Source organism: Mytilus californianus, unplaced genomic scaffold, assembly GCF_021869535.1.
Source record: "Mytilus californianus isolate M0D057914Y unplaced genomic scaffold, xbMytCali1.0.p SCAF_8, whole genome shotgun sequence".
NCBI lineage: Eukaryota > Metazoa > Mollusca > Bivalvia > Mytilida > Mytilidae > Mytilus > Mytilus californianus.
Window position 1 is genome coordinate 68,753,554 of NW_026262734.1, and position 15,904 is coordinate 68,769,457.

The window sequence follows — 15,904 nt, forward strand, 5'->3', positions numbered from 1 at the left end:
CAATAAATGTGTAATTTTGGGAGCATCAGTTGGCAGTGCCAGCTTTATTCTTATTATTTGTTGTTTTGCTTAGAACTGATCTTATAAGTCTTATAGAAGGTGGGCATTATTTTTTCTAGTCTGTGCATTTGGCCATCCGTTAAGGTTAAGGTAAAGGTTTTTAGTCAAGGTAGTTTACCATAAATGGTATGGTCACATCTTCTTGAAACTTTGCATACATGTTCATTGTGATGAGAAGTTTAAAATTTAATGACATCTTTTGGTTTTGAGCCTGATGTAAATTTAGGTCATTGTTCAACAATGGCAATAATAAATGCATGTGAAAATTTCTGAATTTAAGCAAGCATAAAACCAGTACATACTCAGGTTAAAGTTTTTGGTCAAGGTAGCTAACCATGAAGTAGAGGTCACATCATCTTCAAATGTAGTACACATTTGCATTATGGTGAGAACTTTTTATACCTCTTCTCCGAAGGAAGTGTGGTATACTGTTTTAACCCCATCTGTCCCATGTTATTTCCTTCACATTTTTCTCTGAAACTTCAAATCAGACCGTCACCTTCCTGAAATTTGTTATGGCTTCATATGCATGTCACCATGTTATACTGTGTGACAGGGTTTCACATTCATCACTCATCAACTTCCTGTTAACCGAATACTTATATATTCTAAACATAATAGCTATAATGGTTTACTTTTATAAATTTTGACTTGGATGGAGAGTTGTCTCATTGGCACTCATACCACATCTTCTTATATCTATGTATGTAATTTTCGTATCATTTTTCTAGGGAACTAGACATCAAAGTGTCCTAAAATTTTTATTTTGCTTCATGTCAACATGCTATACTGTGTGACACAAGTCTCAGTTTCATCCCTCATCAACTTCCTATTTACCGAAAACTTGTATATTATACTAACAGATACAAGCCATTATTGAAATTTTTGCGGAGACTTTGCAGATGTGTTGTCAGATTTGTCAAGTGAAGATTGAAGACTGTAAAATAAAGAAGTGCTGTTTTTTAATGTTTGTTTATTTCCAATTATTTCATGGACCCTTCCTAAATTCTTTCCTTCTATAGTATAAAAATACCTAAAAAACAATATTGGTGATCTTTTGTTCATCCTAAAAAATTTGTAAGGGTTCCGCGGAACCCAGTGTCTAGCCTACTTTTGGTGTTAATCGCAGGCTCAACAAAAATGAGGAAAAAAATTAATAAAAATATTCCTCTCTATACTATCTTTTGATTGTAAGTAGCTTTTGTCCAAGTTTGGTAAAAATCCAGGATAATTTATGAATCTAATAAATGTTTTAAAAACTTAAACTGCAGAATGTATGTAATGTTGACTGGAAGAAAAACTAAGTCCATTTATAAGTAAAATACGGAAAAAATGGAACAAAATTTTATCAAAATTTCCTTTTAGATACTAGCTTTTGATCCTAAACAAGCTTCTGTCCAAGTGTGGTACAAATCCAGGATAGTTTAAGAAAGTTGTTAAAATTTTAAAAACTTTAACCACAGACTGAATGTAATGTTAATTGGCAGAAAAACTAAGTCCATTTATAAGTAAAATACGGAAAAAATGGAATTTTTTTTTTACAAAATTTACTTCTGGATACTATCTTATGATCTTCTTTCCAAGTTTGGTAGAAATCCAGGATAGTTTAAGAAAGTTATTAAAATTTCAAAAACTTTAACCACAGAGTGAATATTTGTGGATGCCGCCGACGACGACGCCAACGGAATGTAGGATCGCTATGTCTCGCTTTTTCGACAAAAATGCCAGATTGAATAACAACAGTACAATTATGATCTTTTTCAACAAGATTTTTAGACCAAAATGAAAGCTATGAAGGCAATCTCTTAACTTATTAGCTATAGATGATGCTAGTTTTAGTGGATTTAAACTACATTCTCCCCTTCACACACGACAAACACATTGTAGTACTGGTAAGGTATTGTCATAACAAATAATAATATATATGGTTAATGGGTTGGAATTGTAACTGTTTTCAATATATTTTTTTGTACTATTTTAGATATGAGGAGGTAGCCTTGGGATTTGACCCAAGCCTCAACAAATGACCAAAATCTATGGTACACTAAAAAGGTCTTGTCATGGCAATTAAGAAAACATGGTTAATGGGTGGGAATCTGAACAGTTTTTGATACACTTAACAATTAATGATAATGGAGGGTGGGGAAAAGCACCTGTAGTCAAAACCTATGGTATACTTTAAAGATCTTGCTTGTTATGACAAGTAAGAAAATATATGGTTTATGGGTGGGTTCTGAACAATCTTTATGATACCTAACAATTAACCCTATATAGGGAACAAGGTCAAAACCTAAGGTGAACTAAAAAGATTTTGTCATGGCAAACAATCAAATACATGGTTTTGAGGTCGACATCCAAATCAAGTGACCTTGAGTTCCATGATATGTGACACATCGTTTTGAGTTGCTGCACTCCAGTATCAAATATCAAAAGCCCTGTTCTTATCCAACCTTGTCTGTTCCAACACTTTTATCTTTTGACATTGACCTATGATATTTGATTTGAAGGTGTATAACCATTTAACAGTGTGTTGCATATCATCATTACCTTCATGTGACATTGACATTTTACCTTGAGATCAAAATCATTTGATTTTTAGGAACTTTTTCATGTTTAGAATGTAATTCATTTATCCTTTAACATGGATGACTAGAAGAAGAAATACTATTAAAAAGTACATGTAAGTCTTCCTTTGTTAAATAAAGATATAAACGTGAAAAGCTGGTTGTGAAATACCACTTCTTATTATTTTCTGCAGGTGGAATTTTATTTTCACAAAAAATCTCTATAATTGTGATAAAATGGAAGTAATAGTTTTGATAATATATGATATCTGTAAAAGTTTTGTTGTGCTAAGCATACCCCAAACCGTAATTCCAAGTATAGGAAACAGGAAGTATAGGCGTCTTAACAGATCCAAACGGTGCATATACCTTACAACTCATATCTGTTGAGCTGCTGACCAAATTTAATTTTATACTATTCAGAAGTACTTGAGAAAAGTGTAACGAAATATTCTAAAGTTCATTCAACATATTGAAAAATTCAAAGTATTGTCCAACAGGAAGTTGATGTCTGACAGATCCAAAATAAAATAAGAATGTCTCCATGGGACACAGATGCCCTCACTTGTAAGTATGCAAGTCAATGTTCACATTCAATCTTTTGAGCCTGGATATGAAACGTTTGATCAGTACATACAACAGGTAGAGTGAACTTGATCTGTATTTGGTGATCAAATAAGCTTTGTGTATAATTTTCAAAATATTTGATTGAGGCAAACTAAAATGCAAACTAATTTTGAGACATACTGATGGACAATGGTAAACTTTATGCCTCTCCACCTAACGGCACAGACATAATAATCTCACAATACAACTCATCACTGTCAAGCAGCTGACCAAATATAAAGTCGTTCTGTTCAGTTGTACTAGAAAAAAGTGTGAAGAAAAAATTTAAAAGTTGATTCAACATGCATGTATTGAAAAATTCAAAGTATCAGCGAACAGGATATTGTTGTTGGACAGATCAGAATAGTGCTCACACATTACAACTCATCACTGTCAAGCTGAACACCAACTACAAAGTCATTCTAGTGTGGCTGAAATATATATAGGACAAATGAACTGACAAGGTGAATGCAATTAGCCCCCACTTTTAGGGTGAGGATATAAAACTACTTTCATTGAAATCTGAGACATCACTACAAACACATGCAGATTGAAACCTTTTTTTAAGTCAACTATGGGAACATAAAGAATTAGAACACCTGCATAATAGGAACAGATTTTGTTTTAAATCTAAAATTTATCAAGGAATATAAAATAAACAAGCATTTTATTTAATACAAGTCATCTTATGCATTTTATTTTGTGTTGTTAGGTTGTCTCAAGTTTTGGCTAAATTGTTATTTTTTGTCAAGTGAATGTAAGAATTTCATGTCATGAATTAAAACACCATATCCTTTCTCTTCCGTTATATTTGGTTTGTCTGTGATGTGTGGAGGCTGTAAAAATTTACTCATGCTTGAGGTGTAAGATATCCAAAAAAATAAAAAGATCTTCCCAGTGTTTGTCTAAATATTTGTATTGTTTCGAATCTGTATCATGATTTTCTGTCAAGTAAGTCATAGTATTTGTTAGTTTTCTTTACTGGTAGATGGTTGCAGTCTATAATTTGTTAAAATTTACCTCCATCTATGTTATGCAATGCAGAGGTATTGTGGTCAATATCTAGCAAAGAATTCCACTCAAACTGGTTCTAAGGGTGACCTTTATAGAGGTTTGAGCTTTGCCATATATTGAAGACTTCACGTTTCTTTGAGATAAAAAAAGCAATGATTCTGGTTTTGTGTAGGCTTTAGGCACCAGAACATTATAGAAAATTCATCAGTACAAACAACCAGGTATTGAATTAAATTATTTCGATATTCTGCTGCTTAATTATGGAACGAGTTGCCAAACCACTTTAGATCACAAACATCATTCGGCCAGTGCAAAAGGTTAATAAACTCATAGAATGGCAGCTCCTGGCACTGCAATGCTTGTTCTTAAAAATTTATTTACTAATGCATGAATCAAAATTTGATTTTTATTGTTTTATGTACTCAAATTATCTGTGCTTTTCATAGTGTTTTAGTGCTTTAGCATAATGCATGACTAAAAGTTTTTACTGCTTTATCGACATTGCACGAAATATTCATTTGTTACTATATTTGGTAGATAAAGGCAAAAAGTGTTCTAGCTGTACTGGATCGCAGCGGTACATGCAGTGATAGCCAGTTAGACAACTCAAAAGGTAGGAATGTGAATGTTCAATGACTTTTATATATAAACAAAAAAAAACATACGTGTATCTAAATACAAAGAAGGATTAGTGAAAATTGATAATTGGAATGAGAGAGAGAAAAAAAATTGCCCACAATACCTTAACCGCGACATTACACAGCTGTTTACCGTGACCAGGATTCGAACCTGGGTTGTCTCGGCCACAACGCGAAGTACTAACCACTATAAGATCACGGCAGAATATATATAGGAAAATAAGGGTATTTAAAATTAAGGCTGAATTAGATATGGTGTTTCTTTTTTGTAAAATACAATTTTCATACAAAATTTAAACGTGATGTATGTAATGAATGCTATAAGGCTATTCAAATGGGATTCTGCTCCATCTTATACATTTTCCCCGTCAGGTTGCTCTTTGTTTTTATTGTTGTTGTCATAATGGTCATCCGGATTCAAATAAGTAGTGGTCAATAATGTACATTTGAGCTGTGTGCATACATATACTGGTTTGGTGCTTTAGCTTAGTGCATGAATACATTGTTTTAGTGCTTTAGATTAATTTATATAACATTACATGTATATGTGCTTAATTGTACTTTAAAATGCATGAAATGATTTGTGTATGACAAGTATCTATGGGCATATGTATGTTTTAAAATGTATATGTTTATCTGTATTGTGCATGATATATTTAATTTGTATTTATGTGTAGTGTCTATGTTGGTTTTAAAAGCTCTGATGAGCTTATGTTGTACTGTTTTGTGTATGTACAGACTCTAAATAAATTACATGTCTCAAATTTCTTTTCTATTATCTCTTAACCTTTAAATTCTCTCATTCACATTTATATATACTCATCTACTCATTGTTTAAAGTTAAGATAAGTAAAAGTAGTTTTTATACTTTATTATTGTTAAACCTATAATAACATATCAAAAACACATATTCCTGGCATTTCAAAACTTGTATAGTATAAATGTTTTCTCTAATATATTACTTTTATAAAATTATAAAGTATAAAATCTACATCCTGTTGGAATATTTTAAATGCCAGCATAAAATATTTGAATGCATTTACATTCTGCAACTCCAAAACAACATTAACAATACATTCTGGTCCAGCACAACTGGCAAGTGTACTGTACATATGTAATAACAAATAAATCTCATTTCATCAACTTATTGCAAAATATGTGAAAATGGCACATGTGATTCATTTCCTCCAAAAGAGTTCGTTTATGAAGTATCCCTTCACTGAAAAATGTATCATAAATAATGGAAATGGAAAAGAAAACCAAACTTAAAAAATTCTCCCCCACCCGAAACAACAGTTTTTTGGGCGATAAAATGTAAAATAGGAAAAAAAGACAAGATTTAAAATTATTCAAATTTGATGAACAAAGAAACAAAATGAAAAACAGAAAATTAAAATGAGATCCTTCAAAGTTCATCCTTTCCTTTTTTTGCTTCTTTTAATCGAAGTTTGAATGATGTTAAAATATTTAATCTTGAGCCTAACTGTTCTCTTTTCTTATCGCTTATTTTTCCATCTCTAATTTTTTCGACTCTTTTTACTTCTTCTGCAATGAAAGATTCTCCTTTTTCCAAAACTTTTTTCATTGTTTTCACATAAACATCTGCCGATTTTTTCTGAGATTCTTCTTTCAGTTTTTCAGCTGCTTTCTCCACTTCTGTAACTACAGCTGTCTTTTTGTCATTGTCAGCTGCATTATAAAATTTGGTTACAAGTTCGTCAAATTCTTGTAAACAATCCGGAAGTCCTAACCAAAGACCTGAAAATGAAATATTTGAATTGGAGATAATGAAATCAGTAATGGTTCAATTCACAATATTCTCTATTTTTCTACTTCAAGTTCAGTCAAATGTAATCTCCTTTTTCAGCAGTTTTTGTTAATTCAATATATTCTATCAGTTGCAGTGACGTAAAAATTGAAAAAAACCTCTCCTAAATACACTGAGAGAAAGGTTACATTTTTTCTTATTTCAAATATGTTATGACAAAAAGTGACTGGAAACAAGAATAAGGCTACAACCACTGATATTTCTCAGGAAAAACAGTTCTTTCCTACTTTTAATTAAAAAAAAAACCAACAATTTATTTCAATAAAATGCAGAAACAAGAAATATAGTGCAAATATTATTAATGACAATACACTATTATGTAAACTATGCAAAACATTCAAAGTCAATGAACCATGAATGCAGGTATAGGGCTAAATAACCTATTTGAAAATAAGAAATGTATATGCTAATACAACTGTATACCAAATACCATTGACTTATCAGAAGTGGTTTCCTTAAAACTGACCTAATCACAAACTTTAACATGTAAACTATGCAAATGGTTCAAAGTCAATGAAACATGATGAAGGGGCAGTGCCATCTCAATGGAAATTAGACTAGCAAATGCTAATACAACTGCATACCAAGTATTACTGACTTACCATTAATGGTTCATCTTAAACTGACCTAATCACAAACTCATATATTGTTGAAATGCCACATAAATTTTTTTTATTTTAAAATTAGTTCTGTACATGACATGATTGATGCAAACTATACCAGCTATAACTTAAACCTCTATATATATACATGTTTTACCTGCTTCAGTCATCAAAAATGTTTTTATGTCATTAGCATTTTTTGTATCTCCTTTGTATAGGACGCCTTCAAGGTCACCATTAAGAAACAATCTGTAAACTGGGAATTGTTCCTTTGTTACACCATATCTTTCTGCCAAGTCGAGATTTTCTTTCTCTCCATAATCTGAAAAATTAAATTTGAACAATTAACAAGGAATCTAACCATCAATTTAAAAAGTGAAGAGCCATTATCTCTGTGGCACTATTCTCAGATTACTTGGCATATAGTGATAACCAAGGTGTGCAGCTTTTTACTACACAATATTATACCTATGATATTCAGCTTTTACAGACTAAAAAGGGGAATGCTAAACTTTTAGTTATTGTTCTCAAGGTATTCTTTCTTTGAATGGGTCAAACCCTTTTTTCTGGATTTGTGGCAATGACTGGATATAAAAATGTGACTGTGTGTACCAATTCTAACACACTCCTGAGAAATCACCTTATGTTAAAACTTTATCTACCGTATTGTTCAATAATAAAACTTTAAGAAACCAAGAACTAGGGATGTCAACGAGTACTCGAGTATCACTCGGTAGTACTGAGTATCGAATACCAAAATGATACTTGACTTATCGGTTTCCTGTTAGAACATTGATGTCTTCTTTATATAAAATTGATCTTTGAGAACCTCTTCCAGAAAATTAAATAGGCATCACTGATTAATCATACTAGTAAATAAAATACATTATGTTTCGAATGCTTGTGCTAAATTGTCATTTAAAATGCCTCCGAAAATATGTGGGCTATACCTAGGTTAAGTTAACACTTTAAACTAAACATGTCTTAGCCATTCCTTCACATCAGTACAGTCAAAGCAAATATTTTCGTCTGCAAGACTGTTAGTTACAAAAACCGACTGTCCCCAATAATAGTTGACAAGAAAATGTTTCCAAAAAAAATAAATTTGTCGCATCCTCTGGTTACCCTCAGTGAATAATTAAACTTCTAATCCTTGCGGCTTTGTAAACATTAAATGTGTTCTTAACAATTACAAAATACTAATGTTTAATATGGTTTTTCCTTCTTATAATTTTTACATAGGTGTTCATTAAATTAAATTGATTAGATTATTGTTTTTTACTCAATTAGTACTTGTAGGTAATGAGCTATTAATTATGGTGTGTAATTCCTTGTCCCAGATACTCATGTAGATGGTTTTTTGTCCGTTGAACAACAAACATGACAAACCACAGAATGTAAAATATGTCTTTTTGTGTTTCCTTGTAGATATATTCCTGATCAAGTACTCGAGTATCGCTCGATAAAACCAACGAGTACTCGATTAGTAATTGTTCACCAAGTTGACATCCCTACCAAGAACCCACCATAATATACTATAGTATAAATTCACCAAAATTCATGTACGGTAGTACTTTCAATTAGTATTAACAAGAAATGATTGTAACATGATGCTGTTACGAAGTCTCCCAAACGAAGCTCCCATAATTCGTAATTCCCAGGGTCGCCTGACATTGGGCAACGTCCAGTGAAAATTGGTTTGGTCCAGTAAAGTTATATGCATTAGTGATGCCTGGGGACTAACCTTGTATATCATTCAATTCATCTTGGCATGACAAACCAGAATATATATGGTTTAGGGGTGGGGATCTCGACCATTTACAAGATACTAGAACATTGGGGGTGGGGAGGAACCCCTGGGGACTGGCCCTATACGTCATTCAAATGTCGTTACATGACGAACAGGAATATATATGGTTTAGGGGTGGGGATCTCAACCATTTACAAGATATTAGAACATTGGGGGTGGGGGGAACCCCTGGGGACTGACCGTATATGTCATTCAAATGTTCGAGACATGACAAATAGGAATATATATGGTTTAGGGGTGGGGAATTTGACCATTTACAAGATATTAGAACTTTCTCAAATGGCAGGGGGTAGGGATGACCCCTGGGGACTAACCCTGTTTATCATTCAAACCAGAATATATATGGTTTAAGGGTGGGGATCTTGACCACTTAGAAGATATTAGAACATTCTTAAATGGCAGGGGGTGGGGGTGACCCCTGGGGACTAACCCTGTATTTCATTTGATGTGCTTTATCATGGCAAACCAGAATATATATGGTTTAGGGGTGGGGAATTCGACCATTTACAAGATATTAGAACTTTCTCAAATGGCAGGGGGTCGGGATGACCCCTGGGGACTAACCCTGTATATCATTCAAACCATCTTAGCATGACAAACCAGAATATATATGGTTTAGGGGTGGGGATCTTGACCACTTACAAGATATTAGAACTTTCTTAAATGGCAGGGGGTGGGGGTGACCCCTGGGGACTAACGCTGTATTTCATTTGATGTGCTTTATCATGACAAACCAGAATATATATGGTTTAGGGGTGGGGATCTTGACCATTTACAAGATATTAGAACTTTCTCAAATGGCAGGGGGTAGGGATGACCCCTGGGGACTAACCCTGTATATCATTCAAACCATCTTAGCATGACAAACCAGAATATATATGGTTTAGAGGTGGGGATCTTGACCACTTACAAGATATTAGAACTTTCTAAAATGGCAAGGGGGTGGGGGTGACCCCTGGGGACTAACCCTGTATTTCATTTGATGTGCTTTATCATGACAAACCAGAATATATATGGTTTAGGGGTGGGGATCTCGACCATTTACAAGATATTAGAACTTTCTCAAATGGCAGGGGGTCAGGATGACCCCTGGGGACTAATGCTGTATATCATTCAAACCATCTTAGCATGACAAACCAGAATATATATGGTTTAGGGGTGGGGATCTTGACCACTTAGATATTAGAACTTTCTTAAATGGCAGGGGGTGGGGGTGACCCCTGGGGACTAACCCTGTATTACATTTGATGTGTTTTATCATGACAAACCAGAATATATATGGTTTAGGGGTGGGGATCTCAACCATTTACAAAATATTAGAACTTTCTCAATTGGCAGGGGGTCGGGATGACTCCTGGGGACTAATCCTGTATATCATTCAAACCATCTTAGCATAACAAACCAAAATATATATGGTTTAGGGGTGGGGATCTTGACCACTTACAAGGTATTAGAACTTTCTTAAATGGCAGGGGGTTTGGGTGACCCCTGGGGACTAACCCTGTATTTCATTTAATGGGCTTTATCATTTAGAACATTTTCAATTAAAAAGATTGTGTCTATCACAAACGGTTTTCAATTTATAATCATTTGAAAATTTTAAAAAATAAAATCCCATAAGGTTCTATAGTAAAACCCTCTTTTCTTTTTGCCCCTCAAAGTACCCCTTTATAAACCCCATTGCACAAACAAAACCCTGATTGCACCACTAGACATGTTAGTCTAACATATTGTGAAACCCTAAGTTAATCTGACAAGTGGTTTTGGAGAACGGGTGCGGACAAGTTCAAATTTAAAAGCGGCGGAAGAAGAAGAAGAAGAAGAAGAAGAAGAGAGAAAAAGAAGAAGAAGAATAATAATAATAATAAGAACTGAGCAAAAACAATAAGTCTTCCCAAACTTCGTTTGGGAGACTTAAAAATTTGACAGGATAATGGTCCAATAAAACATATCTCTTTTCTGCTACAAATTTCTACATTATTCATCTACTCCAACATTTTGGCATCTTTAAAAATCTCCTTATTATGTAATGTCCAAAATACCTATATACATTTGAAATAAATTTTATTCTGCTCTACTAAATGTCTGTTATTAAATCTTACCTGACACCTGTATTTCAGCACATAAGGCATCGTCCTGAGACATAGTGGCCTCCACAACTTCTTTAAAGGTATCTTGTTTATCTCCATATGGATAAGTCTCATCAAACTTAACAAGAACTGCTTTGTGATGCTTCACAATCTGAAGAATATAAATGTATTCGATGCTGTATGTATTCAGGAGCGACTAAACTCTTTATTTTATCATCATTTAACAATAAACTTTATTCCTGCTACAGATCTAGAATGCACAAGTGTTTGTAGGTATGAATAAATAATTCATCTGTAATCTAAACTGTCATTTCAAATACATCATAACCCAGATGCCTTTAAAATTTACAAGCTAATGAAATTGAAGTTGTTCACCTGAAAATCTTTATTATCATACCTTGATTTTCAGGCTAACAAATTCAATTGCAGTAGCTTATTATTTTTTAAGGCAGATGGACATTATATGTCTGATAAGGGTAACATTATTACAAAAAATGCTTAAGATTATATACCGGTAGGTAAAATTTTTTTTTTTTAACAAATGATTAATTCAGTTTTTTATTATAAAGATTTTTACTTTTATAACTGAAGTTGAACTGGCTAATGCAAAAAGCCATCAAGTTGAATTTAATGTCTATTTCTGGATACATACTAAACAATCCTTAATGAAGAAGAAGTACCTGTGACATTTGACCTTAATCGAAGCAAAAACTGCAAATACCCTTAGATGAACTGTCTTGACAACTTGTATATTGATAACCTGAATACAAATACTTTGTCCTTTGACTAGTAATTGATGTAAGATCTCAATAACAATGACTTCAAAGAACCACACATTTGACAACATTTTACCATAAAATCCTACTTACCTTTGTACAATATTTTCAATGTTGTACAATATAACGTGAAAATGAAATCCAATATTATGAATATGTTACATGCTTTACGCCTGTTATTGATTATGACATATTGTAATTTATCAATAAAGAAAGCATTTACATAAGTTTGTAAAGGTTGTTATTCTTACAAGTGTCTTATATGATTGTAGCTTCATTTCTTCAATTTTGTTCAATTTATAAATTTATATTTCAAGTACCTGTATTCAGAATATGAATATATCATTGACATGATAGATATATCATTGACATGATAGATATATCAATTTTTACAGGCAGGGGTACTACATGTATCTTGACTATGCATCAATGAAACCAAATAAAAATTATAGATACGAATTTTAATACAATTAAAAGCGATTCAGTAATAATACCTGATTTTTTTTTAACCATAATTCATAAATACAATTTCAGGAGCATGATAAAATGATTTTTCACTGTATTCTTGATAGAGTGCTGTATTTTAGAATTGAATATAGTTTATTGGGATGTAAAAGCATTGACCAAAGAACACTTTGAATGGTTTTACAACATGACAAGAAAATTCCTATCACATTAAAAATTTTATTGCTAAAACCAGGAAATTACATGTATGTCATGTATGTGTTAAATCAAGCATTTAATTTGTTTTAACATATGTGGAACAGCATGAATATACAATAGTGTTGTACAGAATTCCATCATTTTGACTGGCAGACACTAACCATGTGGTGTTTTAAAACATGTGCAAAAATTAAGTATTGCATATTCTTGATGTCAACAAACTATTCTGTTTGTACTATATGTTTAGTGTCAGTCATATATATATAGAAGAAAATACATTTTAAAGATATAATTTTTTTGGATATGCAGTACACACAAAATTATGTAAAAACAGAATCAACTTAAAATTTATTGGAATTGAGAAATAAAGCTGTAAAGCATCATATGTCAGAATTGTATGTGATGAAAAGTTTATGACAGCTTTATTTCTTAAGCTTCTTTCGATTTTTAGAAACCAAATAAAAACTGGAAATCATTTATTTATAATCTAACTACCTGTAAGATTGATAATAGTTTCACTCGTTTAATATTGCATGAAATTATTTTAAGTCTCTAATTTAGGGAGGACACTTGCACGAATGTGTAATACAATGTAAATAATGAACAAGTTTGACTCCTGAAAATTTACTTTTTTGTTCTGGGTATAAATTGTATTAAATTAAGATGGAATTTGTGATGGAATATAATTCTTTATAATATTAGTTCTCTGCTTGATTCTCCCAATCAGTGCATGTGAACATAGGTAAACAGTTATTAAAAATTATTAGCCAATATCTCCAGAGTGGCAGCTTTATAACTGGCCAAGCAGTGAAAATAAAATCTACTGCAAAATGGCAATTAAAAAACCTGACTTAATAAATTCAGTACCTTTTTTTTTTCATAACCTAAATCCAAGATACAATTTCAGTAATTGGCCTTTAAGATAAGGTATTGACTGGCAAATATTACAGTTTCCTGAGCCTTGTATATAGCACCTTTTTTTTATTCAGAGTGCACTCATTGTGCCTTTGTTAAAATAAGCACCAAACCCTTTTCAAATCCTGACTAGAACAACAAAATTATGGAAAGATTTTTGTTATATATTTATTAATTGATAATTTTGTAAACATTGAGATTTCCTTTCAAAAGAAGGTGAAAGATACCAAAGGGATATGATTTTTTGACCCCATGACAAAAAATGAAAAAACACCAAGAAACAAACAACAGTATACAAACACAACATAGAAAACTCAAGACTGAGGAACATAAACCCAACTAACAAACCTGGGTTGATCCCAGGTGCTGGGTATGGGTAAGCAGATCCTGCTCCACTATTGACACCAGTCATATTGCTCATGTAAGTACAAACTCAGTGATCAGTATAACTTGGTAGGTCACATTCAAGGAAAAGAGGAGATTGTGGTAGTGACATTTGGAACATATCTGTCATCATCTGTGAAACAGATACTCCATAACAACCAACTAGTGATGGTGTCCGTAAAATTTTCTAAGGGATGATTTCAACATAACCACTTAAAACTCTTGGTTAAATAGCTTCCTTGTAAACAGTCCCCCTCTATCAAGAATATCATGATAGGAAATGTAAGCTGGGAGATATATACTCCATATGCCATGTATGCAGGTGCAGCTGGAATGTTGCTACATAGAAATGGAAAGTTCACAATTGGGAAGCTGAAATCTTTTCTTTTGTCGTAAAGCTTTGTTCTCAACCAACCCTGGTTAATTTCTAGATGTAAGTCAAGATATGAGACAGACTTAACTGTATCTGTTGTATCCTTTTACTTCACTTTTTGCATTCAACATAGTCCATACCTGCTAACTTTTCAAAATCTCCATGGGAGATTTTAAGTGCAAGAGAACATAATGTTCCTCTTATATTGTCATAAGTGTTTATAATCAACTACTTTATCATGGTTATTGTTTGAATGAGTATGTATGTGCTTAAATACCCTTTTAACTCGTTTGAATTCCTGTTTTGAGGTGTTCAGTTTATATAATAAAGAATTTCAAAATTCAGGTCAGCACCTCTCATGGGGGAAATCCCCTATAAATCAGGATAGTTGGTGGGTCTGATAGTCACCAACATTTGAATTATTTAGCATGTTTAGTGAGAGGACATAATCTATTTAGCATGTTTAGCGGAAAGTGAAGTTAAAGGATAATTGTAGCTTCTTTTCATTCTTCCTAAGAAACTCCTGTATGAAGTCAGCCTCATAAGAATAAAGGAATAAGTCTGCTGGAAGAGGAGCACAGTTGGTTCCCATGTTAAATTCATTATAACATTTATAGAGTATAACCCTGAAATCATCATAAACAGAAAAAAAATCACACACTATGATCCTATTTTTATAAACTAAGTCTGAGAATACAGATCAAGTAAGGAATCTGCCAACCTATAGTTATATAAATATTCAAGCATATTCTTAGGAATAAAATTATTGTGAAAATTGGAATTTTACTTCAAACATGTGTGTTCAATACTAAACTTGCTAAATCAATGAATTTTCATTTCGCAACAACACTGCCTTGGTCGTCACAAAGTGAGAGATGCCTCCTGTAAACACTCTATGTTCGTTATGAACCCTTGCAGCAACTCTTTGAGAGGTCTGTAGACAGCATGTTGCAAGGTATAATCTCTGTCCCTATCCAATAGGCAATATACCCTCATTTTCCAATGGCATGTCAAATTTCCCTGTCTTTCATCCCAGATGGCCTCTATTAAAGGAACTACCTATTGTATTCATTGTTAATTTGTTTTCATATGCTGAACATGCATGAAATATTTGCCACTGGACATTGTCATTAAACAACCAACAATCAATCAATCACAATGTCACAGAGACACAACATACAGAAAATTTATCTATAAGATAAATATCTGTATAAAAAAGTAGGCTTACATAAAACTTGCATATCAATACAAACTGACGAGTTTTTGTTAAATGAAACAGTCATCTGTCGTATGATCTGATGATCTGTGACCAGAAGCCGGTGTTGGGGAAAATGCTGAATAATGATTTATATATAAATATTACTAATTAATTTTACCTTTTCAAACACACCAGAGTTAAGCTGGATCGATCCTTTTACTGTTTCGGTGTTGCCAATTGCATTTAAAGCAAATAACAGCAAAAAACCAAGATAGACTTCTGCTTTTAGTTCCATGCTTGCAAAAAGATGATGTGGGCCAATGAGAACGGTCGCTTTATAATGAATCGTTTGCCACAAAACTTGTTTTGATTGGTTCTATTTT

General features: G+C 32.7%; 1 protein-coding gene across 1 annotated transcript; it reads right to left on the minus strand.

The window, feature by feature from the left end:
• Positions 1 to 5,738: 5,738 nt before the first annotated feature.
• On the minus strand, positions 5,739 to 15,843 carry LOC127713012 (endoplasmic reticulum resident protein 29-like). Its single transcript, XM_052219612.1, has 4 exons — positions 15,700 to 15,843; positions 11,225 to 11,363; positions 7,470 to 7,634; positions 5,739 to 6,640 (listed from the first exon to the last, which is right to left on the minus strand). The coding sequence occupies exons 1-4, from the start codon at positions 15,814 to 15,816 to the stop codon at positions 6,288 to 6,290; spliced, it is 774 nt and encodes a 257-aa protein (XP_052075572.1). The 5' UTR covers positions 15,817 to 15,843; the 3' UTR covers positions 5,739 to 6,287.
• Between the last annotated feature and the right edge of the window lie 61 nt (positions 15,844 to 15,904).

Bases quoted from the DNA above. Each gene is read 5' to 3' on its own strand.
- LOC127713012 (XM_052219612.1), bottom strand. From the start codon at position 15,816: ATGGAACTAAAAGCAGAAGTCTATCTTGGTTTTTTGCTGTTATTTGCT. The intron at 11,364-15,699 runs GTAAAATTAATT...TATATTCTTCAG, and splicing joins ACTCTGGTGTGTTTGAAAAG to ATTGTGAAGCATCACAAAGC. The intron at 7,635-11,224 runs GTAAGATTTAAT...TTAATTTTTCAG, and splicing joins TGCTGAAATACAGGTGTCAG to ATTATGGAGAGAAAGAAAAT.